The following is a 26082-nucleotide window of genomic DNA, read 5'->3' as shown; positions in this document are numbered from 1 at the left end:
TTTTTTATTATTATATACATATACAAAATATATATAATACAATAAATACCGTATATGTATTATATATTTATATATACTTATTTATATATGTATATATAAATCTGTTGTGGCCTTTATCCAATTTCTGTTTGTGCTTTTTGGAACTGTCCTCAACACACCAGAACTGAGTCATCGGGCCATTTTCAATATGTCTCTATCAGTTCTAAACTTGCAGAGTCTCATGGTGACTTCTGACCCTTTACCCAATGCAGAGTTGTCACGCTAGGCACGGCGAAAGGGAAGGGTATTCATCCCAGAAGTCATGATTAATTTGACAACTAGGTGTTACTAGATGGAGGCATGTCCTTAGTCATCTTACACTGTCCAATCAGCAATGCCAGTGTCGGAGCAGGGAGACACCCCTTTGACAAAAGGAATGAAAATCACCATGTTGTTGAGTTATTGGGAAATTTCCAAGAGGAATAACAGAGGAATGACACAACATAGTGTTATGACGCAGCATGTGGATTCTTACAGCAATTTTGCAGTGATTTTTACCCATTCAAACGCTAAAAATGTTTTAAAAAAAAAAGCGACAAAACCGCATGTATTGTATTCTAAGGCTATGTTCACACACCTTTTTTTTCTGCAATAAAAACAAAGGCGACGTCCAGAAAACCACAGCAGAAATTCTGCCCATTGTTTAGGTGCTTTTTATGCAATTTATTTGGTGTAAGCCATTTTGATCTCAAAGGAGAAAAAAAATATTGAAAAAATTGACCACGCTGCGTTTTTTAAAAATCCATCACAAGTCAAAAGATGTCAAGAAAAAAAAAAATCACTATGTGAATGAGGTTTTAGAAATATTCAAATGCTGCATTTTTTATTTAAAAAAAAAAATGCTTAAAAAAATGCATAAAAAACGGTGTGTCTGAACAATCCCTAACGTCTTTGTTTCCCTGCACATTCAACATTGTCATAAATCAGTTAAGAAAAGCTAAAAAAATAGATACGAGTGACAAACTCTTTTTGGACCGCCATAAGAAGCTCACTGATGGATTCTCAGTTAACTCGGTGATAGACAATACAACACGGAGGCTATAGATATATTTTTTAATGAAACCCTATTGCAAAAATGATTTTTTTTAGTCAGAAATATATGCATTTAAGTAAAAAAAAAATGATCCCCAGAGGTGGACAACCCCTTTAAGCATTGTGTGAATAGTTCAAGATGTGGACAACCCCATTAAGCAGATGACATCATTGTGAATAGTTCATATCTAGTGCAATAAGCAACCAGCAACCAAGGTGGGTGAACAGCACCTCCTGCTGCCTCTATGGAGACACATGTGCATCGTCTATTATTTCTTAGGGTACTTTCACACTTGCGTTTATTTCCTTCCGTTACAATCCGCCCTTTTGGAAAACAGCGGAATCCGTTAACGGATTCCGCTGTTTCCCATAGACTTGTATGGGTGGCGGATTGTACCAAAAGGACCTGTGTTGCTTCCGCTGGGCGACGCTCCGTTGCTTCCGCCCAGCAGGAGGAACGCAGCATGTAACGTTATTTTGAGCAGCGGAATCCTCTGGATTCCACTGCGCATGCTCTTTTTTTTTTTTTTAAATCAAACTTTATTTTGGCTCGCGGTGGCCGAACGTTCAGCTGAGCGCCTGGCCGTCGGCAAGCGACAGCGCTCAGCTGAGCGCCCGCCCGCCAGCATGCCCGGGCGCCGGCAAGTGACAGCGCTCAGCTGAGCACCCGCCCGCTGGCATGCCCGGCCGCCGACAAGTGACAGCGCTCAGCTGAGCGCCCGCCCGCCGGCATGCCCGGCCGCCGACAAGTGACAGCGCTCAGCTGAACGCCCGCCCGCCGGCATGCCCGGGCGCCGGCAAGTGACAGCGCTCAGCTGATCACCCGGCGGTCGGCTGCAGGGAGCGATCAGCTGATCACCCAGTGGCCGGCAAGAGACAGCGCTCAGCTGATCACCGGCGGTCGGCTGCAGGGAGCGATCAGCTGATCACCCGGCGGCCGGCTACTGGGAGCGATCAGCTGATCACCCGGCGGCCGGCTGCAGGGAGCGATCAGCTGATCACCCGGCGGCCGGCTGCAGGGAGCGATCAGCTGATCACCCGGCGGCCGGCTACTGGGAGCGATCAGCTGATCGTTTACAATAGTCTGCCGCTGGTAAAACTGTAAAAAAAAAAAAAAAAAATCAAAACGAATTGCGTTGTTTTGTAGCATCCGTTGCATCCGTTGTGCCACTATATGCAACACATCCGTTGCATCCGTTACACAACGCAATGCAATGGATACCGTTCAACGCAAGTGTGAAACTAGCCTTAATTGTGTGCCCACCTACATAAAGAGATTGATTAAAAGTGTCTCATAGTCTTTGTTGCCTATATCAACCAATTACAGCTCAGCTTTCATTTTCCCAGAGCAGTTTATGAAATGAGAGCTGCGCTCTGATTGGTTGCTATGGACAACAAAGGCAGACACTTGATAAATGAGGCCTATAGTTACTTTTGACAACAAAGGCCTATAAAATTATGTATATAGAGGGTGACGGCCTATTTATATGTAGCAGAGCCGAGTTTGTCATCGTGTAGCTTTTGGAATATGTTTTTTTTTCCACTAAATAACCTGTGTTATCAAAGATGAATTAAACTGTGTTATATAATAGCATTAATATGGCGTACGATCGCCATGTTGCGCTGCATTATCATCCGCCAGAGATGTAAGCCACAATGACAGACGCCTGGTGCTGGGTGCAGTCTGCGCTTGGCAATAACATAGGTCAGCACACAGGATATTAGCTCTGGCATGCACAGCTAGCAAAATAAAATGTTCTTTTCACTCGCTGCTTAAAAGGAGGTTGCTATGGCAACCTGTCAGTGCCAGTCTGTGTATACGCCTCACCGGTGACGTCATCAGATGCCCCAGGACTACGAGCCCAAGAAATAAACAGCAGCTGACACGGGCGAGCCGTTAGGAAGTGTGTGGGTTACATAAACAATGGCCCCTTGTACCACCACTGTGCACCACTGAGCGCCCGGTGATGCATTGGTAGTAAGGCTAACGAGCGCTCAGTTGTGACTGTAATCAGCATCGTCAGCTACATCACAGCTAAAATCTATTTTTACTGACATGATGCAGCAGCAGACCAATCTCTGTGAAAAAAAAATATACAGATCTTTTAGGTATAAAATTAGAGATGAGCTAATTTCTCCAAATTCCTGCGGACAAATTCGCTCAACTCTTATCACGGGTGTGTCAACGTTGTCAGACAGTCCTGTGGTGTCCGGCTGTAGGAGGTCACAGTCTTTCGCTACACAAACTGCTCCCTGACATTCTATTCTTCTTGCTGTGGTGTATGCTGTGTATCTTCTCTGCTTTTGATGTTAATCCCTTTCCTTTTAGGACCTTGCAGATATCCTCACCCTTCACTTGTTAATCATCGTCACTTTCCCTTGTGTCCTTAAAAACCCACATTTCCCCTTGGTGTTTGCTGGTGATAGAGTTATATTCCTATATAGGCCTTGGATGTAAGCAGTCAGCTTGCACTCATCTGAAGAAACGTTGTTTATTGTTGTTCCTCTCCCTGAGTCTTCTTGGAGGTATGTTATTCGTTTACTTCCCCCTTTTTGTTCTCCTTGTGCCTTCATTAGAGCTTAGTATGGTTGACAAAGCACTCATCCCATCTGTACCTAACCTAGTTCCCAGTTCAGGGTCAGCCAGGGCCAGGTATCCTGCTCAGCGCATAGGTGTGGAAACTATATAGGGTGGTCAGGGGCACCATGGGCCAGCAAAGGTTTGATTAGGGGTCACCAATCCCCCACTTTCCCTTCCCTGTTGTCGAACACTTGGAACTTACCCATATCTAGCATGACAACAACACTAAATATCTTACACTTTGATCCAATGCATTTGTGTAACAGTGTAAATTTGGTGCCCTCTAAATAGCTCAACACCCAGCCATTACTGTCTAAACTGCTTTCAATAAAAGTGAGTACACCCCTTGTATAAGTCACTATTTAATCAAGCAGTGTCTTTTCTTCTATTGTACCTGTCTGTCACTTACTTTGTTATAGTTTTTGTACATTATGTACTTTTAATTGATTCTTATGTACTGTCAACCCTCTTCACATTTACACCGCCATGGAATTCAGCGCAATGTACATTAAATAACAATAGGAAAATAATTTTACTTACTGAAGAACCTTTAATTGCTGTAATTGCGACAGAGCAGCAAATAAATGGCATGCGGCTTTGTTTTCAAAATTATTTCCAGATAAGCTGAAAAACAGTTGAACACATAGTACTGTAATTTACATGTAATAAATTTTATATATATATATATATATATATATATATATATACAGTATATATATTTATATATATATATAAAAATATATACAGTGTATATACACGTATACATACATATATCTCTATATATGTATATACAGCTTATTTATTTATATATATATATATATATATATATATATATATATATATATATACACACGCACATTCCTCAACATTAATATTGCAGCACAGGAAAGAATATGTCTTACCATTATGAAAATTACAAGATCGATCCTGCGATTTTCATATTGTACGGTATATATTTGGATTTTACAATATAGTGTTATTAAAATATATATATATATATATAATATATATATATATATATATATATATATATATATATATATATATATATATATACACACACTATAATATGTGTCATTTTACAAGTACTACAAAATATACTGCACCCATCGATCTTCCCTGGTCCATGTTTAAGGACACCACTCTAATGGAAAGAAGATGCTTTAAGACAGCAACATATTTTTTTAACATCCCTATATTCCCCACCCGATTGCCTATCTGCACTTCTTTTATACATAGTGTTTTCATTTCCCTGCAGTTCTTTCTTTTTCAGCTCTTCAAACTCAATCTTGATTCACAGATTTCATCTTGCATTTAATTACGTTATGCTCTGAATAAATCCCATTATACTTCAGTACAGCATCACACGGACAATGTGATTATCATTTCCTCTATATTCTCTAAAGTAAACTAATAGGTTATACATATATACAGTACGTCATATCTTTATTTATATTTAGTGAAGATAAACTTTTGTCTTATCCATTAAAACTGCGAGACAAGAGCTGTGTAATCATCATTAGTACCTGTGATAGGCGTTTATATTACTACTAGAAGGTGGCCCGATTCCAGCCGACACATACCCTCGCATTGCTGGCCTTGCCGCCGTATGCTGGTGTGGGCTCCCGTGCGAGTGGGGGACGTGATGCTCTGGTAACCATGCTAGCATAGTTACCAGCACATCAAGGTCCTGCAGCGGCGGAAGATCCACACGCACACACATAACAGCACACACACACAGATACACACACATCAGATCACACTCACTCTCACAAACACCTCACACACACCTCACACACACATCACATCCACACACTCACAGCATCCGGCGATATCGCTTGCTTCTCGGCCTCGATACTGTGCTGCTGTGACCTTCCAGGACCTGACGGAGGATCACATGGCCAGAAGCATGTGGTATCTCCGGATGTTGTGAGTATCAGCGCGTATGTGCGATTTCGTCAGTGTCTGTGTGTGTGAGTGTATGCGATCGGTTGTGTGTGTGAGTGTATGCGATCGGTTGTGTGTGTGAGTGTATGCGATCGGGTGTGTGTGAGTGTCGGCAGAGGAGCACGGCGTGCTGGAGGAGGCTGGGAGCAGAGAGGCTGATCTTGGGGAAGGCTGGGAGGGGGAGGCTGATGCTGGGGGAGACTGGGAGGGGAAGGCTGATGCTGAAGGAGGCTGGGAGGAGAGAGGCTGATCCTGGGGAAGGCTGGGAAGGGGAGGCTGATGCTGAGAGAGGCTGGAAGGAGAGAAGCTGATGCTGGGGGAGGCTGGAAGGAGAGAGGCTGAGGCTGGGAGGAGAGAGGCTGATCCTGGGGAAGGCTGGGAGAGGGAGGCTGATGCTGGGGGAGGCTGGAAGGAGAGAGGGTGATGCTGGGGGAGGCTGGAAGGAGAGAGGCTGATGATGGGGGAGGCTGATGCTGGGGAAGGCTGGGAGGACGGAGGCTGGGAGGAGAGAGGCTGATCCTGGGGAAGGCTGGGAGAGGGAGGCTGATGCTGGGGGAGGCTGGAAGGAGAGAGGCTGATGCTGGGGGAGGCTGGAAGGAGAGAGGCTGATGCTGGGGGAGGCTGATGCTGGGGGAGGCTGGGAGGAGAGAGGCTGATGCTGGGGAAGGCTGGGAGGAGAGAGGCTGATGCTGGGGACAGAGAGGAGAGGCTGATGCTGGGAGGAGAGAGGCTGATGCTGGGATGAGAGAGGCTGATCCTGGGGAAGGCTGGGAGTGGGAGGCTGAGAGAAGAGAGGCTGATGCTGAGGGAGGCTGAGGCTGGGGTAGGCTGGGAGGAGAGAGGCTGATGCTAGGGACAGAAAAGGCTGATGCTGGGAGGAGAGAGGCTGATGCTGTGAGGAGAGAGGCTGATGCTGGGAGGAGAGAGGCTGATGCTGGGAGGAGAGAGGCTGATGCTGTGTGCAGAGAGGCTGATGCTGTGTGCAGAGAGGCTGATGCTGTGTGCAGAGAGGCTGATGCTGCGGGCAGAGAGGCTGATGCTGCGGGCAGAGAGGCTGATGCTGCGGGCAGAGAGGCTGATGCTGGTGCAGCATGGGGGATGGAGCACGATGGGGGGTGCGCAGCATGGGGGATGGAGCACGATGGGGAGTGCGCAGCATGGGGGATGGAGCACGTTTGGGAGTGCGCAGCATGGCGGATGGACCACGTTTGGGAGTGCGCAGCATGGAGGATGGAGCACGTTTGGGAGTGCGCAGCATGGCGGATGGACCACGTTTGGGAGTGCGCAGCATGGAGGATGGAGCACGTTTGGGAGTGCGCAGCATGGCGGATGGAGCACGTTTGGGAGTGCGCAGCATGGCGGATGGAGCACATTTGGGAGTGCGCAGCATGGCGGATGGAGCACGTTTGGGAGTGCGCAGCATGGCGGATGGAGCACGTTTGGGAGTGCGCAGCATGGCGGATGGACCACGTTTGGGAGTGCGCAGCATTGCGGATGGACCACGTTTGGGAGTGCGCAGCATGGCGGATGGACCACGTTTGGGAGTGCGCAGCATGGCGGATGGAGCACGTTTGGGAGTGCGCAGCATGGCGGATGGAGCACGTTTGGGAGTGCGCAGCATGGCGCATGGAGCACGTTTGGGAGTGCGCAGCATGACGGATGGAGCACGTTTGGGAGTGCGCAGCATGGCGGATGGAGCACGTTTGGGAGTGCGCAGCATGCCGGATGGTGCACGATGGGGAGTGCGCAGTATGGCGGATGGAGCACGTTTGGGAGTGCGCAGTATGGCGGATGGAGCACGTTGGGGAGTGCGCAGCATGGCAGATGGAGCACGTTTAGGAGTGCGCAGCATGGCGGATGGACCACGTTTGGGAGTGCGCAGCATGGCGGATGGAGCACGTTTGGGAGTGCGCAGCATGGCGGATGGAGCACGTTTGGAGTGCGCAGCATGGCGGGTGGAGCACGTTTGGGAGTGCGCAGCATGGCGGATGGAGCATGATGGGGGGTGCGCAGCATGGCGGATGGAGCACGTTTGGGAGTGCGCAGCATGGCGGATTGAGCACGTTTGGGAGTGTGCAGCATGGCGGATAGAGCACGATGGGGAGTGCGCAGCATGGCGGATGGAGCACGTTTGGGAGTGCGCAGCATGGGGGATGCAGCACGATGGGGAGTGCGCAGTATGGCGGATGGAGCACGTTTGGGAGTGCGCAGCATGGCGGATGGACCACGTTTGGGAGTGCGCAGCATGGCGGATGGAGCACATTTGGGAATGCGCAGCATGGGGGATGCAGCACGATGGGGAGTGCGCTGCATGGGGGATGGAGCACGATGGGGGGTGCGCAGCATGGGGGATGGAGCACGTTTGGGAGTGTGCAGCATGGCGGATAGAGCACGATGGGGAGTGCGCAGCATGGCGGATGGAGCACGTTTGGGAGTGCGCAGCATAGGGGATGCAGCACGATCGGGAGTGCGCAGTATGGCGGATGGAGCACGTTTGGGAGTGCGCAGCATGGCGGATGGACCACGTTTGGGAGTGCGCAGCATGGCGGATGGAGCACGTTTGGGAGTGCGCAGCATGGGGGATGCAGCACGATGGGGAGTGCGCTGCATGGGGGATGGAGCACGATGGGGGGTGCGCAGCATGGGGGATGGAGCACGATGGGAGGTGCACACCTCCCCCCAACACACACACACGCGCACTGCACAACACACACACACTGAGAACCACAAACAACGCCTTACACAGACACCCACACACACAGACAACGCTGCACACACACAACACCCAACACACATACACCGCAGCACACACAAATATACGCACATACCGCACAACACACACATTGCTCAAAACATACCTCCCCCCAAAACACACCACACACACACAAACCGCACAACACACACACACAACGCTACAGACACACAGCGCTCCACAAACAATGCAACACACGCAACACACATACAACACCGCTCTCACCCCCCGCCACACCCAGAACATGTACAGCGCCCTACACAAACACTTGGTAACTACACACAACAACATCTATATATATATATATATATATATAACAAAAATCATACATGAACTACACAATACGTAAATTCTAGAATACCCGATGCGTAGAATCGGGCCACCTTCTAGTCCATTATAATTGTATGGCAAGAGCTGTGTAATCATCATTAGTACCTGCGATAGGCGTTTACATTAACCCTGTGAATAGGCATCAGAGGTATCTACATTTACATTTTAGATATCAATATATCAATATATATATATGAGATATCAACCCCTCAAAGAGGAAATATAGGCACAATCTTATTCTTTGTAAATCTCTGGGAATAATCTTAAAAATGTGTTTGGATTTCCATCACTTTCCTCCTTACAGAAATACATTGTGGATATCACAAAGGTAGTCCTGGGCAAGGAGTTACTACATTTCCGGCAATTCATGTGAAAACATACCATTATTTTGCTAGATTTATAAAAGATAGATAAAAACTCAAAGCTGATTGAGAAAGGTTTCCTCTTTGACCGACCAAGATCGGATTCTTATTTAAACAAGGGTAGTAAAAATACTTAGAATAGTTATAGAGAGATAAAATAAGGACAAAAAAAATAAATAAAAATATTCACAATAGGAACCAATTCTTTCTATATCTGCGGGTGACTCACTCGATCTCTTCCATAAGTGGGCACTGTTTTAGCGCTTCGGCGAGCTTTAATCCTCCCATCGAGCTGATGTTACATTGTGAGAGTCTGGAAGATATAATAACTTGCTGTTTATGACAAATAACCATCCCAACATTATCAGAAACGCATTTACAGTCTACAATAGTCCAATGCCTATCATTTACATAATAATATGGTGTCGTCTCACAGAAAGTAAAAACTTTTATGACATTAGCATAAGCCTGGAGATATTTCGTTTTTGGGCTAAACCATATATTTATTTAGTACAGAAGCCAAGATAATCCCTTCATAGGCAATTTTTAGTTTTTGTGCTTTCATTTTTAGCGCCTTTTTACTTTTTATTTTCCTATAATGCCTTGTTTTTGGGATGAAATATTATAAAATAAATTAAAAAAAAAATTCTTGTTTTCTAAGTGCTTATCATGCAGTAAAAATAACCTGTGATGCTTCAGGTTAGTAATATTATGCTGAGACCAAACTTTACTTACGGTATATATTTTAGTAGTTAAAAAAACAGAACTTTGCAAAAATAATAATAATATAAAAAAATCTTGCTTGTGTCACTATTTTCTGAGGTTTATTTTTCCATCGATGGAGCTGTGTGGGGGCTTGCTTCTTGCATGGAAAGATGTAATTTTTATTGATACTATTTTGGGGTACATACGAAGTTTTGATGGGGGTTAATACAGCAATCAAAAATGCAGTGGACAACTGGCAACTCAATAATTGCACCATGCAGTTGTGGAGGTCTGCCGCCCCCGTGCCAGCAGCCGAGCTGCTCGGATCCGGGTTTCTGAGTGCAGGGACGGCTCCAGGTTTTTGTGGGCCCTGGGCGAAAGAGTCTCAGTGGGCCCCATCCACACATAGACATGCACAGATACATACACATACAGGCACACGTACACATACTTATTTAAAGAGAAATTCACAAAAACACATAAATAGACATAAATCTAGACACAGTCAAATACACTGACATGCATAGATACACATCATACATACACACACATTATTTTTATATATTTATCCTGTATATATATTTCTAATATTGGGAAGCCGGCAACAGCCTCATTCACTTCCCGGCTTGTCTAACAGACATGGCCGCACATAGGGCACACTAACACTGCTGTATATACATCACAAGAGAGGCTGGGGACAAACACAATACTGGGGGGAATACATATTACTGAGGAAAGGGGTATACAGCTCTAGAGGAGGGCAGTGACTGAGGTGGGGGGGACAGCTGTGAGGTGGGGGGTTGACATGCAGCTCTGGGTGTATACAGCTCTGGGGTGGGGAGGGACATACAGCACCTGGGTGGAGGGGACATACCACTCTGGGGGTATAGTAGTATGCAGCCCCATATTGTGTTATGAAGCCCCCATTGTCCTCCATATAGTATTATGTAGCCCCCATATGCACTATGCAGCCCCCATATAGCACAATGCAGACCCAGATAGCATTAGGCACCTTCATGTAGTATACAGCACACATATAGCACAGTGCAGACCCAGATAGCAATAGGCACCCTCATGTAGTACACAGCCCCTAAATACCACAGTGCAGAGCCAGATAGCATTAGGCACCCTCATGTAGTACACAGCACCTATATAGCACAGTGCAGAGCCAGATAGCATTAGGTATCCTCATGTAGTACACAGACCTATATAGTACAGTGCAGACCCAGACAGCACAGTGGAAACCCAGATAGCATTAGGCACTCTCATGTAGCATACAGCTTGTATATAGCATAGCCTGTATATAGCACAGTGCAGAGCCAGATAGCAGTAGGCACCCTCATGTAGAATACAGTGATTAATACTCAGTGACGTAACTAGAGTTTGATGGGCCCTGGTGCAAAATTTGGACCGGGGCCCCCCTCCACGTACACCGACACTTAGGGTATGTGCGCACGTTGCTTTTTACCTGCTTTTTTGCTGCTTTTTCTTCTGCGCTGTTTAATGCCAAAATGGATGTGTTCTTCTATTCAAGCAAAGTCTATGGGAATTTGGGTTTCTTGTTCACACTATGTTGTTCAAAATGCTGCCTTTTTGTGGCAGAACTTTGGTCAAAAACTCAGCTTTTCAAAGAAGCAACATGTCAATTGTTTTTGCCATTTGGGTTTTGCACTGCAAAGCTGAGTTTTTGACCAAAGTTCTGCCACAAAAAGGCAGCATTTTGAACAACATAGTGTGAACAAGAAACCCAAATTCCCATAGACTTTGCTTGAATAGAAGAACACATCCATTTTGGCATTAAACAGCGCAGAAGAAAAAGCAGCAAAAAAGCAGGTAAAAAGCAACGTGCGCACATACCCTTAGGGTGCGGGATAATTACACTGACACTCGGGGTACAGGATAATGATGCTGACACTTGGCTCTTACCCTCAGCACCCAGGTTTCCCATGATCTGAAATCCCTCTATCAGTACCCTGCTTTCCCATGTTCTGATATCCATCTTTCCCTCAGCACCCAGCTTTCCCATAACAGAGTAAAGCTGGGTGCTGAGAGATGTATAGCAGAGCATGGGAAAGCTGGGTGCTGAGGGAAAGAGCCTTTTTCCCTCAGCACAAAACATTCCCATCCCATACTTGTATCTTTGTCCTCCTTGTATATAGATCTCCAAATACTATAATGGCCCCCACATAGCCTTCCATATAATATAAAGGGTCCCACATAACCCGTCATATATTATAATGCACCCCCATAGTTCTCCATGTATTATAATTCACCCCATAGTACTCCATATATTATACTGCACCACAGTCCTCCATGTTTTATAACGCACACCCATGTGTGACCATGTGTAAGGTAGCCTCCATATTTCTCCATTTATTATAATGTAGCCCCCATAGTGCTATATGTATTATAATGTAGCGCCATAAATCATCATATTGTATTATGCAGCCCCATACTCCTCCATGTATAATGCACCCCTAGTCTATGTATAAGGTGTCCTTCATTTTGTATTATGCAGCCCCATACTCCTCCATGTATAATGCACCCCTAGTCCATGTATAAGGTGTCCTTCATGTTTATTATGCAGTCCCATAGACCTCCATGTATCATGCAGCCAGCAAAATAAAAAAACAAGTACCGTACCTCTCTTCTCCTTCCGACCCCTGCGACTGCGGTAGTTACGCCCCTTCCCCCAAATGTCACACACCCTGCACTCCCATATCACACACACTACACCCCCATATCTCACACACCCTGCTTCCCATACAGCCTGCACCCCCATATCACACACACTACACCCCCATATCACACACACTACACCCCCATATCTCTCACACCCTGCTTCCCATACAGCCTGCACCCCCATATCACACACACTACACCCCCCTATCACACACACTACACCCCCATATCTCTCACACCCTGCTTCCCATACAGCCTGCACCCCCCATATCCCACACACACTGCTCCCCATACAGCCTGCACCCCCCATATCCCACACACACTGCTTCCCATACAGCCTGCACCCCCCCAGATCTCACACACTACACCCCCATATGTCACATACCCTACTCCCCCATACAGCCTGCACCCCCCATATCACACACAATACACCCCCATATCACACACACCCTGCCCACATATCTCACCCTGCCTGTACCCCAACTTACCCCTCTCAAACACTGTGCACCCCTTCACATCATTCTGTCAACCTGCAGCCCTCATATGCCCCTCACCCTGCAGCCCCCCTCACCCTCATGTCCCCTCTTTTCTTATTACCAGTCATCATGTGTCCATTATCTCCTTCAGGATTCAGTATCTTGCTTTCTGCCGGCCTCCTGTGTCTCCTCCCACAGTCACATGGGCGTGACATCATCGCAGGTCCTGCAGGATGGAGATCCCGTCTGCTGTGCAGGTCAGGAGCACTCCTGCAGCTCAGACACGGCTGGTGGCCTCTCCAGGTCAGGGGCCCCTCTACTGACACTGGGCTCCCCTGACTCACAGGTCGGCCACTACACAGCGGCACTACACATAGGGCAGAGCGGCTGCCGGGCCCCTATGTGTACTAGTGCCGCTGTGTAGTGGCCGGCCTGTGAGTCAGGGGAGCCCAGTGTCAGTAGAGGGGCGGCTCACGTCTCCTCGTTCCCCCACTGATCCGGTCTCCTCAGCGCGTCGTCCATTGCTGTCGCTCGCTCTGACCTCTCAGCAGGCGCGCAGTGATGACGTCACCGCGGTCCTCTGCAGAGCTGTCAGAACGCCGACAGTGAGTCACAGCGGGGAGAATGATAAGATAGGGAGCGCCGCTCACTCTCTCATCATTGCTCTCAATTGTATCGGCACGTGCGATGCCGATGCAATTGAAAGCTCGATCCTCGGCGGGGGGCGGTGACAGCGCGGCCACCGGGCCCCCCTGAGTAGCGGTGCGCCACTCCTGCCACCGCGAGTGGGCCCCTCCGGCAGCTCAGGGCCCCGGCATTTGACCGGGTTTGCCGGGTGCTGGTGCCGGCCCTGTCTGAGTGTCTCGATGGTCTCTGGACCCGGGGGTCGTGCGGCCACTCAAATGAAGGGGGGTATTTACAAGGGATGTATTAGAGTTTGTGACACCACCCGTGGTATGTGGTAATTGGGAGTACCACCGCTGCAGTTGGGAGTACCCGGGGATGATGGAATGGGGTAGCCACGTGTTGTGACCCTCCACGGGTAGGGGGATACCCCGGGGCTTGGTGATGGTGGGCAGTGAGTGCCATTGGATGCAAGGGGGTCACTATTGTACTCACTCAGTCCATTAAGCTGACACCGACAACTGGTCAAACAAGTCTCTGGACACCGCTGACGCTGAGGGGAGCTTAGTTCGGGTCCCGTCCCCAATAGTGCTACTGGTGATCCGTGACCAGCCTCCTGGCACTAAGTTTACTTCTTTGGTGGTCCCGGTAGTGTGAAACTTGCCATGTCCCGCTCTCCACTATGGCTAAGTGTGGGAGCTTGCTCTCAGGGTTCACGCTTGGGATTTTCTGGTCCATTTTGAGTGGAAAGTCCTATCGCTCTCATTGCACTAGTACCCCGATTTTGGAGCGGGTGGGAACGGCTCTTCAAGACTCCGTTCTCCTCGGGTAAATTATCGGGTTGCCTGAAGCTACTCCCCAACCTAGGGTCCATGTACCCCGTCGTGCCTTGGTACCAGCCCGGTGATGGGCCCTGGATTCCCTCACTGCCCTATATAGGTTCCGCATTTATTCGCCGAGCCGGACACCTGGCCCTAGATTGACCCTGATCTGGGTCCTAGGTTGGGAGCAGATGGGATGAGCTCTTCGTCAATCCCATTGGGCACTAAATGACACACAGGGAAAACAAAAAGGGAAAACTACAAACAACTTATCTCTAGTTAACTCAGGGTGAGAAGCTGCAACAACCACCAAAATTCTCCAGATGTTTGCAAGCCGCCTGCTTGCACTGAAGACTTGATAAAGATGTATCATATATCACCAGCACTGAGTAATAGGAAGTGAAGGTATACATAGACAAAGAAAGTACTGATGAACAGCAGTTGACAAGCTGAACAATGCTTCAGAGTCTTAAAAGGGAAAGGGATGAAAACCAAGCAGGAATCATAGAAGGTCGGGGAGCAATTTGTGCTTCAAAACTCTGTGACCTTCTATAGCCGGACACCGCAGGACTGTCTGTCACCTGTGACACACCTGTGCCACAATGTGTCTCACACAACCACACCAGTTGAGGATTTAATCCATCTCCCCCACCCCTGTTTTATCACGCATCACCCCATTGCGCTTTTTTCACCTTTACCTCACTTCCTCTTTACCATACCTAGCGTGGCATTCAGCGCATGCGCAGAACAGCTTTTATCCTGGGATTGGCAGCATCCCAAGAAAAGGCAGCATTGTCAATCAAGGAAGTGGGGGGTGGAGCTGAACAATCTGATTGACAAATTTCTAATCTGCTAGCTGGTGCAATATTTAGTTTCCATCTCTGGGACCTAATGTAATCTAAGCAGTTGATATATGTTCACATTAAAGTGATCTTACATACAGTCATATGAAAAAGTTTGGGCACCCCTATTAATATTAACCTTTTTTCTTTATAACAATTTGGGTTTTTGCAACAGCTATTTCAGTGTCATATATCTAATAACTGATGGACTGAGTAATATTTCTGGATTGAAATGAGGTTTATTGTACTAACAGAAAATGTGCAATCCGCATTTAAACAAAATTTGACCGGTGCAAAAGTATGGGCACCCTTATCAATTTCTTGATTTGAACACTCCTAACTACTTTTTAGTGACTTACTAAAGCACTAAATTGGTTTTGTAACCTCATTGAGCTTTGAACTTCATAGGCAGGTGTATCCAATCATGAGAAAAGGTATTTAACTTGGCCACTTGCAAGTTGTTCTCCTATTTGAATCTCCTATGAAGAGTGGCATCATGGGCTCCTCAAAACAACTTTCAAATGATCTGAAAACAAAGATTATTCAACATAGTTGTTCAGGGGAAGGATACAAAAAGTTGTCTCAGAGATTTAAACTGTCAGTTTCCACTGTCAGGAACATAGTAAGGAAATGGAAGAACACAGGTACAGTTCTTGTTAAGCCCAGAAGTGGCAGGCCAAGAAAAATATCAGAAAGGCAGAGAAGAAGAATGGTGAGAACAGTCAAGGACAATCCACAGACCACCTCCAAAGACCTGCAGCATCATCTTGCTGCAGATGGTGTCAATGTGCATCGGTCAACAATACAGCGTACGTTGCACAAGGAGAAGCTGTATGGGAGAGTGATGCGAAAGAAGCCGTTTCTGCAAGCACGCCACAAACAGAGTCGCCTGAGGTATGCAAAAGCACATTTGGACAAGCCAGTTACATTTTGGAAGAAGGTCCTGTGGACTGATGAAACAAAGATTGAGTTGTTTGGTCATACAAAAAGGCGTTATGCATGGAGGCAAAAAAACACGGCATTCCAAGAAAAGCACTTGCTACCCACAGTAAAATTTGGTGGAGGTTCCATCATGCTTTGGGGCTGTGTGGCCAATGCCGGCACCGGGAATCTTGTTAAAGTTGAGGGTCGCATGGATTCAACTCAGTATCAGCAGATTCTTGACAATAATGTGCAAGAATCAGTGACGAAGTTGAAGTTACGCAGGGGATGGATATTTCAGCAAGACAATGATCCAAAACACCGCTCCAAACCTACTCAGGCATTCATGCAGAGGAACAATTACAATGTTCTGGAATGGCCATCCCAGTCCCCAGACCTGAATATCATTGAACATCTGTGGGATGATTTGAAGCGTGCTGTCCATGCTCGGCGACCATCAAACTTAACTGAACTGGAATTGTTTTGTAATCAGGAATGGTAAAATATACCTTCATCCAGGATCAGGAATTCATTAAAAGCTACAGGAAGCGACTAGAGGCTGTTATTTTTGCAAAAGGAGGATCTACAAAATATTAATGTCACTTTTATGTTGAGGTGCCCATACTTTTGCACCGGTCAAATTTTGTTTAAATGGGGATTGCACATTTTCTGTTAGTACAATAAACCTCATTTCAATCTAGAAATATTACTCAGTCCATCAGTTATTAGATATATGAAACTGAAATAGCTGTTGCAAAATCCCAAATTGTTATAAAGAAAAAAGGTTAACATTAATAGGGGTGCCCAAACTTTTTCATATGACTGTATATGAATACTTAATTTAATATTATTGGGTTGTTCATGTTCTAAAAAAGCCTTGGAGAAGAATTAGAGAAACTATATTGGGCCATTGTGTAAGAATTCTGTATTATTAGTACTACCTACAGTAGAATTAGTAATACCTTAGTCTGCAATAGCTTGTCATAAACCAACCTCCTACGTATCATACTGTATCTGTGAGTTGGGTAATATGTTATCTCAGCCTCTTGCCTAGAATGTAATAGTAGGAAATGGTCCCCTGACCTATCAATAGGCACCGTCACAGTTTGCACATATGGTATTGTGGCGCCCCTGAGGCTTCAGTTGCCACAGTGATACTGCATCTCAACCGAGGTGGAGTATTTTATCCCGGGTACGGAAGAGGTCATCCACCGGTATGCACACAATTCACACAGACAGGCAGGCAGACAGTTTTAGAGGAGAGAAGGAAGTAGAGCTGCAGGAGAGAGGTCCTTTGGATGGGAGGCTGGAGGAACTTGTCCCAGGACCAGGCAGTAGGAGAACCAAGAGAGACACAAGAAGAACAGGACGGGAGAGGAGACGGAGGAGTCCAAACGACCCGCGGTCTAGAGCTAGAGCAGTTCGACCCGGGTATAAGGAAGGAAGGGGTTCTGGGGCTCACGGGTAGTGTGTCAGGTACCCATGACCCGTTCCACTGACAAAGCATTGAGGTGGAGGGACCACCAGTAGGAAGGTGCACCGGCCTTGACCTCTGAACTATCCGGGATTGGCTGGAGCCCATCACGGCAAAGCTCAGTACTCCAGAGGCATTCACGTATCATATATGTGAACATCTGAGAGAGTAAAAGAACTTGACTGCTACCCCTATCATTCCTGCGCCCCATCCTCATATTCCTGCACAGCGGAGACTACCACTCCCATCATCACATCTCGTAGCAGCGGCTGATAATTGGCCACATACCACAGGTGGCGTCACAAATAAACTCTACTCCACTGTAAATATTCCCTCTATCTCTATCGGAGCTGGGCCTGGCCGCTGTGATATCCCCCTCCCTACACCGGCCCGGTAATGAGTAACCCCCACAGCCCCAGTGCGGGCGTGTCAGTATGTCCACCTCTGCCTTGGAACCTGGTGTGGGATACAATAAGACTATGTTCACACTTGGCATTTTTGTTGCTTTTTTGCAGTAACAACAGAATTCAAAAATCTCACGCACATGCTTAGTTTTTTTTCCTTGCTTTTTTTGGTGATTTTTTTTTTTTTTTAAATCTGCAGCATGAGCCAATTCTTTCAACATTTTACTGTGTCTTGACCCATTTTAATGAATACGAAAAACCACCAGTAAAAATTAATGCAAAAATGCCAAAAAAGTGCATATTTGATGTAGCATGTTTTCCTACCAACACTTTGGCTTTTGCTGCAGAAAACAATGCTGCAATAAGGCTAATTCCTATGGCAGTAATGCAGTTCCAAATTTCTTCTAGTCATTGTTTACCTAGCAGAGTTTTTTTAGTGTGCAGCTGTATTGCCTGTAATTGTATGGACTAGCTCGTTCAGTATGCACCTGTTCACATTTGTCTGTTTCTTGGATGTGCTGGTCAGTTTTTTTTTCTTCTGACTGATCACTCCGTTCACCAATCAAGGGCATATTAATTATAATTATCAATGGATCCTTCCTGCTCTTTAAATTGCAGGCTTTTTGCCCAGGTAGAAGCATTCAAGATTAGGGTCTCAACAATAGGATACACCTTGTCGCTGGCTGTTGGGCTCATTTTTAACCTAGTTTCTATGGCAGTAATGCAGTTCCAAATTTCTTATATTCATTGTTCACCTATTATATTATTTCAGTGTGCAGCTGTATTCCCTTTAAATGTACAGACTACTTCCTTCAGTATGCACCTATTCACATTCGTCTGTTTCTTGGATTTGCTGGTCATTTTTTTAATATTTGTAGGATACTGCCTTCTGACTGATCACTCCACCCACCAGCCAAGGGCATTTTAATTATAATTATAGCTGCATCCTACCTGCTCTTTAATTTGTAGTCTTTTAACCCAGGTAGAGGCATTCAAGATTAGAGTCCCAACAACAGGATACGCCTTGTTTCCGGCTGTTGGGCTTATCACAAATTGGCCAACTTGTGTACTAAGTCCCTCATTTTTAACCTAGTTCCTATGACAGTAATGCATTTCCAAATTTCTTATCTTAAATGTTTACCTAGTATAGTATTTAAGTGTGCAGCTAATTGTATTAGGATGGGGGATGATCAAAAGAAATCGGGTTAAATGCTGCGCTAAAAACCACAATCCAAAGATATATCGTGAATTCCTTTTCTTTATTTTCACAGGTCAATGCGTTTCAAAGGCATCTCCACCTTCTTCATCAGGACAAAAGTCAAAAAGGAACAGCAACAGCAACAGCAGGTTGCTGTTCCTTTCTGACTTTTGTCCTGATGAAGAAGGTGGAGATGCCTTTGAAACGCATTGACCTGTGAAAATAAAGAAAAGGAATTCACGATATATCTTTGGATTGTGGTTTTTAGCGCAGCATTTAACCCGATTTCTTTTGATCATCCCCCATCCTGTTGCAATATCGGGGCTGCAGCTGACCACTTTTGTATTCATTTATTCCATGCTGACAAGGAGTTGTGCCTGTCACAACTGAAGCAGGTGAGTACCTGTCCTATTCCCTGCACCTATATCTATCGGTTAAAACCCTATGTGCGCTTTCTTTCCACAGTTTTTGCTATCAGCTAATTGTATTGACTACTTCCTTCAGTATGCACCTGTTCACATTTGTCTGTTTCATTTTTAACCTAGTTCATTTGGCAGTAATGCAGTTTCACATTTCTTATATTCAATAACGCCACGTGCGAACATGCCCTAAGGATATGTGTATACTTGTAACGCTCGTGGCCAGTGTAGGGGGAGCAAGCGGGATTAGTGGATCCACTGGACCACAGGGAGGACCAGGCTTGCCCTTTAGTGGGAGGGGTTTAACTAAGTGCCCACCACCAAGCGGATGCCAGGTACGACTCCTAGGGAAGTGACCGGGACTGTGGCAGCTGACCCCGAGGACAGTAGACGGACTCAGGTACGGACATAGGTGCAGACAGAGGAGAGATGATCAGGACAGTCAGGCAGGCGGGTATGGTGAGCATGGCAGGGTGACGGACACAGGGATAACGGGACACGAGCTGAGGACCTGACATCTAACAAGCTACCAGACTGGAGACTGACTAACTAATTAAGGTATTGCTCAGGCACCTTCCCTAATGGGAGGGGGCCTTAAATAAACAGAGGCATTTCTGGGATATGGCACCCAGGCCCTTTAAAAGAAGCGCCGATGTGCGTGTGTGCATCTTAGGCGCACTCCCGCTAACCCTGTGCGGTATGTACAGGGCCCAATACGGGAGGGAAACAGTAGCACATGTAGATGACCGCGTGGCAGCAGGGGAGAACGGAACCTGGCCGAGGTGGTAAGTTGGCATCTCTCCTGGGATGCCGGCGCTACAACACTGAGTCTTTGCTGAGTTTTCAGAGCACAAACTCTACTTTTTTGAGGAGGATTTGAAAAGTTTCCACTCAGTTTCTGTTCCAAAAACTGATGGAAAAAATAGTGTGAACACACCCTTATCCTAACAGAAGATCAGCTCAGGTATATGGATACTAAAGTATAAAAAATAAGTGCATCTGAAGAGCCATGGTCAGCCATCACTAATGTATTAGCATATGAAGGCACTAGATTTGAAAAACTAGCACTATGGTATAAAAATATTCTACATAAATCAACTGGAACTTACTTTGTTTTCTTCAAGCTCTTTAAACTTGGCAATAACATTGCAAGGTTTTCCATGCCATGATCACCAATGCTATTGCAGCTCAAACTGCAAATTAAAAAGACTGTTAGTGTTTTCCGTAAGAAGCTTATAAAACGCATTAATAACTCAGAATAATTGCATCTAAAATAAGAAATCAAGCAACTTTGCTAATTGTCTTGATTAAAAAAACATATTTCTGCTTAGTGTATAGTGTCTCCATGGTTACAGACCACAAACAAACCCTGTGTAGTCTGGTCACACCCACTTCTTGCCAATTACTGGCTACAACAGTGATGTCAGTGAGATCAATGGCTGTGGCCAGTGATTGACTAACTCCGTCATTTGTGGTTTCGTCACAATGTGGTCGGACTTACTCTATACTCTCTATGGTAGGAGAATAGGCGATATTTTCGGCCAAGTGAAAAACACCTTTGTCGGTAATTTTGTTGTTGGCGAGCCTGAAAATAAAACATGGAATATATGACTTTTATGGTGTATTAACCATTCCTGCATCACATTGGGCATGGTGTAATATTACAGAAGTTACTTAATTAAGGGCAAAAAAAAGATATTGGGCGGGGCTTAAAGGGATTGTACAGTAAGAAAACGACCAATTGCTTAAATCAGGGTTTTTAATGTTGGCAATGTTTTCTTTTTCATGTCAGATCTTTATTAAAATACTACATTTAGTAATCTTACAATTTTCACACTGACCAGTGAGGTTATATTAGACTCATACTTCAGAGTTTTCAGTAGACTCCTTATCATCAGAGGATTTCAATGACAGGTATCTATACACAACTGATAGCACAGAATCCTCAAATCACAATAGGCTATGACTGTGTTACGTCACCGCCGGAGTCTGCTCCAGCGACTTCTGCTCCGATCGCCAGGCGACGCCGTGTTCCTGCCGTGGATGGTGCTGGTGATGGGAGAGAAGTTGATGCCAGCGGCACCAGTGGGCGCAGGCTCCGATCATCCACTGGGCTGGGTTAGCTTGGGATATGCAGTACCGCTGGCTGACTGTGGGTGGCATGTGTCTTCCAGCTGAAGTTGCCAGCGTTCAGCTACAGCCAATGGGAAGACACCACACCCTTCTTATTTCCCCTCCTGTCACATGATCACTGCCAGATATAGTTCTGATTTTCCTGGCTCCTGTTACGTCCTATTCTGTTGGTGATTCCTGTGTTGACTTCTGCGTGTTTTCTGACTACCCTTCTGCCTACTGTTTTTGTACCTTGCTGCCCGACCCGGATCTGACCTCTGCTACGTTTGCTGACTACGTCACTGCCTGCCGATTCTGTCCCTGTTCCGCAATTCCTGGTTTGACCCTGCCTGACTACTACTCTCATCGGACTGCAGCCTTCCACATGTAGTGATCTCCAGGGTCCTGTGTAATTCCAAATCCCTGTATAGGGGTTAAAGGGTTTCAGGGTTCTGGGGGTCCTACTTGGTAAGTGACTTCCCTCTAGCCTCCCCTTTACAGCCCATCTGAGTCTGTGGATCCAGGCAGGCGTTACATTCTGCTTCCTTTCCCTTCACAATGATCTTAGCACACTCTCATTTGATGCTTGTGTCATGACTGTAGCTTGGCTCTTACGGGGTTAAGTCAGATGGGAAGGATTTGTTCTTTAGTGCCTCGTTCCGGGACTCACGCCGTTTTATTATGGTGAGGATTTCTCCGAAACGCTGCTAGTAATAGTTCCTGCTCTGCAGCGTGCGCAACTGGTCCTTGTGAGTTAGCCCTTATCCGTCCTGCTATCCACCTTACCGTTCCCTGACTTCCGTTTCCCCTCTACTGTTTGTCTGCCTTGTCTCCCAGAACCCGGTCCCATTCTGTGTCTCGGTCCTTTCCCCCTCCTTTGTACTTACTTGCTCTCCCGGCCTCTGATCTCGGTAACGTTTCCTGACCATAGCTCTGCTTCCCCTGTTTGGCTTTTGACGTGACCTCTTGGCTCCTGACCCTCCTACTTCCACCTCTTTACGGCTTGCTCACTCCCTTGTTCAGACATGACTTCTTGGTTAAGACTTAGGGGTACTTTGCACGCTGCGACATCGCAGGCCGATGCTGCGATGCCGAGCGCGATAGTCCCCGCCCCCGTCGCAGCAGCGATTTCCTTGTGATAGCTGCCGTAGCGAACATTATCGCTACGGCAGCTTCACATGGACTCACCTGTCCTGCGACCGTCGCTCTGGCCGGCGACCCCCCTCCTTGTTAAGGGGGCGGGTCGTGCGGCGTCATAGCGACGTCACACGCCAGGCGGCCAATCGGAGCGGAGGGGCGGAGATGAGTGGGATGTAAACATCCCGCCCATCTCCTTCCTTCCGCATATCCTACGGAAGCCGCAGTGACGCCGGTAGGAGATGTTCCTCGCTCCTGCGGCTTCACACACAGCGATGTGTGCTGCCGCAGGAGCGAGGAACGACATCGGACTGTCGCGTCAGCGTAACCATGGATTACGCCGACGCTGCACCGATGATACGATTACGACGCTTTTGCGCTCGTTAATCGTGTCATCGAGCCTTTACACACTACGATGTCGCATGCGATGCCGGAAGTGCGTCATTTTCAATTTGACCCCACTGACATCGCACCTGCGATGTCGTAGTGTGCAAAGTCCGCCTTAGGCTTGCTGACTACCCTTTCTCTGGTGCGTGTGCCCCCTTGTGGGCTTTAGTCTAAGGCGGGCTTTGCACGCTGCGACATCAGTAACAATGTGTTACCGATGCTGCAGCGATAGTCCCGCCCCCGTCGCACGTGCGATATATAGTGAAAGCTGCCGTAGCGATTATTATCGCTACGGCAGCTTTACACACACATACCTGCCGTGCGACGTCGCTCTGGCCGGCGACCCGCCTCCTTCCTTAGGGGGCGGGTCGTGCGGAAACACAGTGACGTCACACGGCAGGCGGCCAATTGAAGCGGAGGGGCGGAGATGAGCAGGATGTAAACATCCCGCCCACCTCCGTCCTTCTCATTGCAGCCGGCGGCAGGTAAGGAGATGTTCCTCGCTCCTGCGGCTTCATACACAGCGATGTGTGCTGCCGCAGGAGCGAGGAACAACATCGCACCTGTCGCTGCACCGGCATTATGGAAATGTCGGAGGCTGCAGCGATGATACGATAACGACGCTTTTGCGCTCGTTCATCGTATCAAAAAGGATTTGCACGTTGCGATATCGACTGCGACGCCGGATGTGCGTCACTTTCGATTTGACCCCACCGACATCGCACGTGCAATGTCGCAACGTGCAAAGCCCGCCTAACTGCTCTTTGGGGTTCAATCTCCATTCTGCTTCTGTGCCCCCTGGTGGAAGCCTGACAGCTTCAATACAAAGATAGGGTTATATATTGTTCATTGCTAATGTACAGTGTTGTTTCCTGAAACAGGAGGAAGTTTTAGTCTAAAAAAGACCCAGTGGCCGGTGTGAAAATTGCAAAATTCCTAAATTTTATTTTAAATATAGATTGTGATATGGTAAAAAAAAAAAAAATACTTGACAAAAATGAATTTACAACTAATAAGTGATTTAAAAAGGTTAAATAGGTAATTTTTTTTAGATGATTTAAAAGGTGTACACCGGCAGCAATACTCCTAAATTAAGTAAATAAGGTAAAGTGCTACATTTGCCCCCACCATTCCAGCCCTGCATCACCGATCCTTCCTGCTGGTCTTAATCTAAAGGCCACTTAACAGGCAACGACATCGCTAACGAGATGTCGTTGGGGGTCACGGAATTCGTGACGCACATCTGGCCTCGTTAGCGTCGTCGTTGCGTGTGACACATACGAGCGACCGCCAACGATCAAAAATACTCACCTAATCGTTGATTGTTGACACGTTGTTCAAATCCCTAATGTCGTTGCTGCTTTTGGACGCAGGTTGTTTGTCGTTCTTGAGGCAGCACACATCGCTACGTGTGACACCCCAGGAACGACGAACAACACCGTACCTGCGTCCTCCGGCAACGAGGTGGGCGTGTCTTTCATGCAGCTGCTCTCCGCCCCTCCGCTTCTATTGGACGCCTGCCGTGTGACGTCGCTGTGACGCCGCACGAACCGCCCCCTTAGAAAAGGGGCTGTTTGCAGGCCACAGCGACGTCGCTGGGAAGGTAAGTCCATGTGATGGGGACTAACAATATTGTACGCCACGGGCAGTGATTTGCACGTGACGCACAAACGATGGGGGCGGGTGCGATCGGCAGCAACATCGATAGCGATGTCGCTGCGTATAAAGTGCCCTTTACAGTCGTCGCATACCGTATCCCTCACATGATCACTACAGCCAATCACTGGTCTTAGTGATATACGGCACAAGACACTGAGGTCTGTGATTGGCTGAGGATGGAATATGGGCATCAACCATTCTTCCTCTATTAGTCACAAAGTATGTAATTGCCTCTATTTGTGTGACTATTCTGTGTGGTTCACATGTGGATCGTATGGAGAAAATATTGTACCACGAACATAAGAAAAGCTTCCCATTGATGTTCCATTTTAACAGGGATAAAGGTTCCCCGTCCTTCTGATCAATGGATCACTGCAAGTCCCAAGGGTCAGACCCCATCGCTGAATGTTTTCCCCGGACAATCCCTTTAAGTATTAGTATACTCTATTATCAGGAATAACAAGCTCTCATACTTACATTAGTTCCCTTATTGACAGCATCTGTGGCAGTGCTTGGCACAGAACTAGGAGGCAGTCATCATCCAGTGACATATTCTGCAAACTGGTCAAAACAGAAAAGAGTGTCCCAACATTGACTATACACCTTAAATAGCTGTTAGGGGAATATTCATGACTCCGGAATGTCTGACTAAAGGCCTTTGCCTTCACCCAACAGCCCCCTACCCCCCAGGGTTCTTATCTAAAATAAACACAAACACTGCGTGACGTTGGATATAAAGGCCACAGCAGCCCCATTTATTAGTAACAGAAACATAAGCCATGTAACAATACAATTCTTCATTGAAGAACCCCCGAAAAAGGAGGGGGGGGGGGGTACCTGAAGGTTAACCAAAATGTTCCTTGCAACATCAGCCCACCTCCTGACCCTCAGCCGCAACACACCGACTCGAGAGCCCAAGCCAGATGTTGCCCACACTATGTCCCGCTGAGACTCAACCCAGCAAGGACCCGTGTACCAAACAATTGCACCGCTAGAGGTAACCCGCTCCGGCACTGGGTTCCGTCCTCTCCTCTGTGCAAACCCCCACCTTCAGACACCCCCCTCCTTTCCGCCGCTGCGACAAATACGATCTTCCTCTTTTTCTTCGTCGATGTCGAATCCACAATCAGGGCGGGCGGGCGGGAACGATCACAGTCACTGTCCAGGTAGGAATGGCC

The 26082-nt window shown here is 47.0% G+C and overlaps 1 protein-coding gene across 1 annotated transcript in view; it reads right to left on the bottom strand.

The window, feature by feature from the left end:
- Window positions 1–26082, bottom strand: part of NLRC5 (NLR family CARD domain containing 5) — a 149850-nt gene that overhangs the window by 13750 nt on the left and 110018 nt on the right. Inside the window, exons 36-40 of the mRNA XM_075326907.1 lie at window positions 25382–25465; window positions 21111–21194; window positions 20719–20802; window positions 9273–9356; window positions 4193–4276 (exon numbers count right to left, since the gene is read on the bottom strand). Coding sequence (XP_075183022.1) covers window positions 4193–4276; window positions 9273–9356; window positions 20719–20802; window positions 21111–21194; window positions 25382–25465 — 420 coding nt within the window. The remainder of the gene's footprint in view (window positions 1–4192; window positions 4277–9272; window positions 9357–20718; window positions 20803–21110; window positions 21195–25381; window positions 25466–26082) is intronic.

This window comes from Anomaloglossus baeobatrachus, chromosome 10 (assembly GCF_048569485.1).
Source record: "Anomaloglossus baeobatrachus isolate aAnoBae1 chromosome 10, aAnoBae1.hap1, whole genome shotgun sequence".
Classification (NCBI taxonomy): Eukaryota; Metazoa; Chordata; class Amphibia; order Anura; family Aromobatidae; genus Anomaloglossus; species Anomaloglossus baeobatrachus.
Note: the sequence above shows the minus strand (reverse complement) of the source record. Positions and strands in the feature narration are given on the sequence as shown.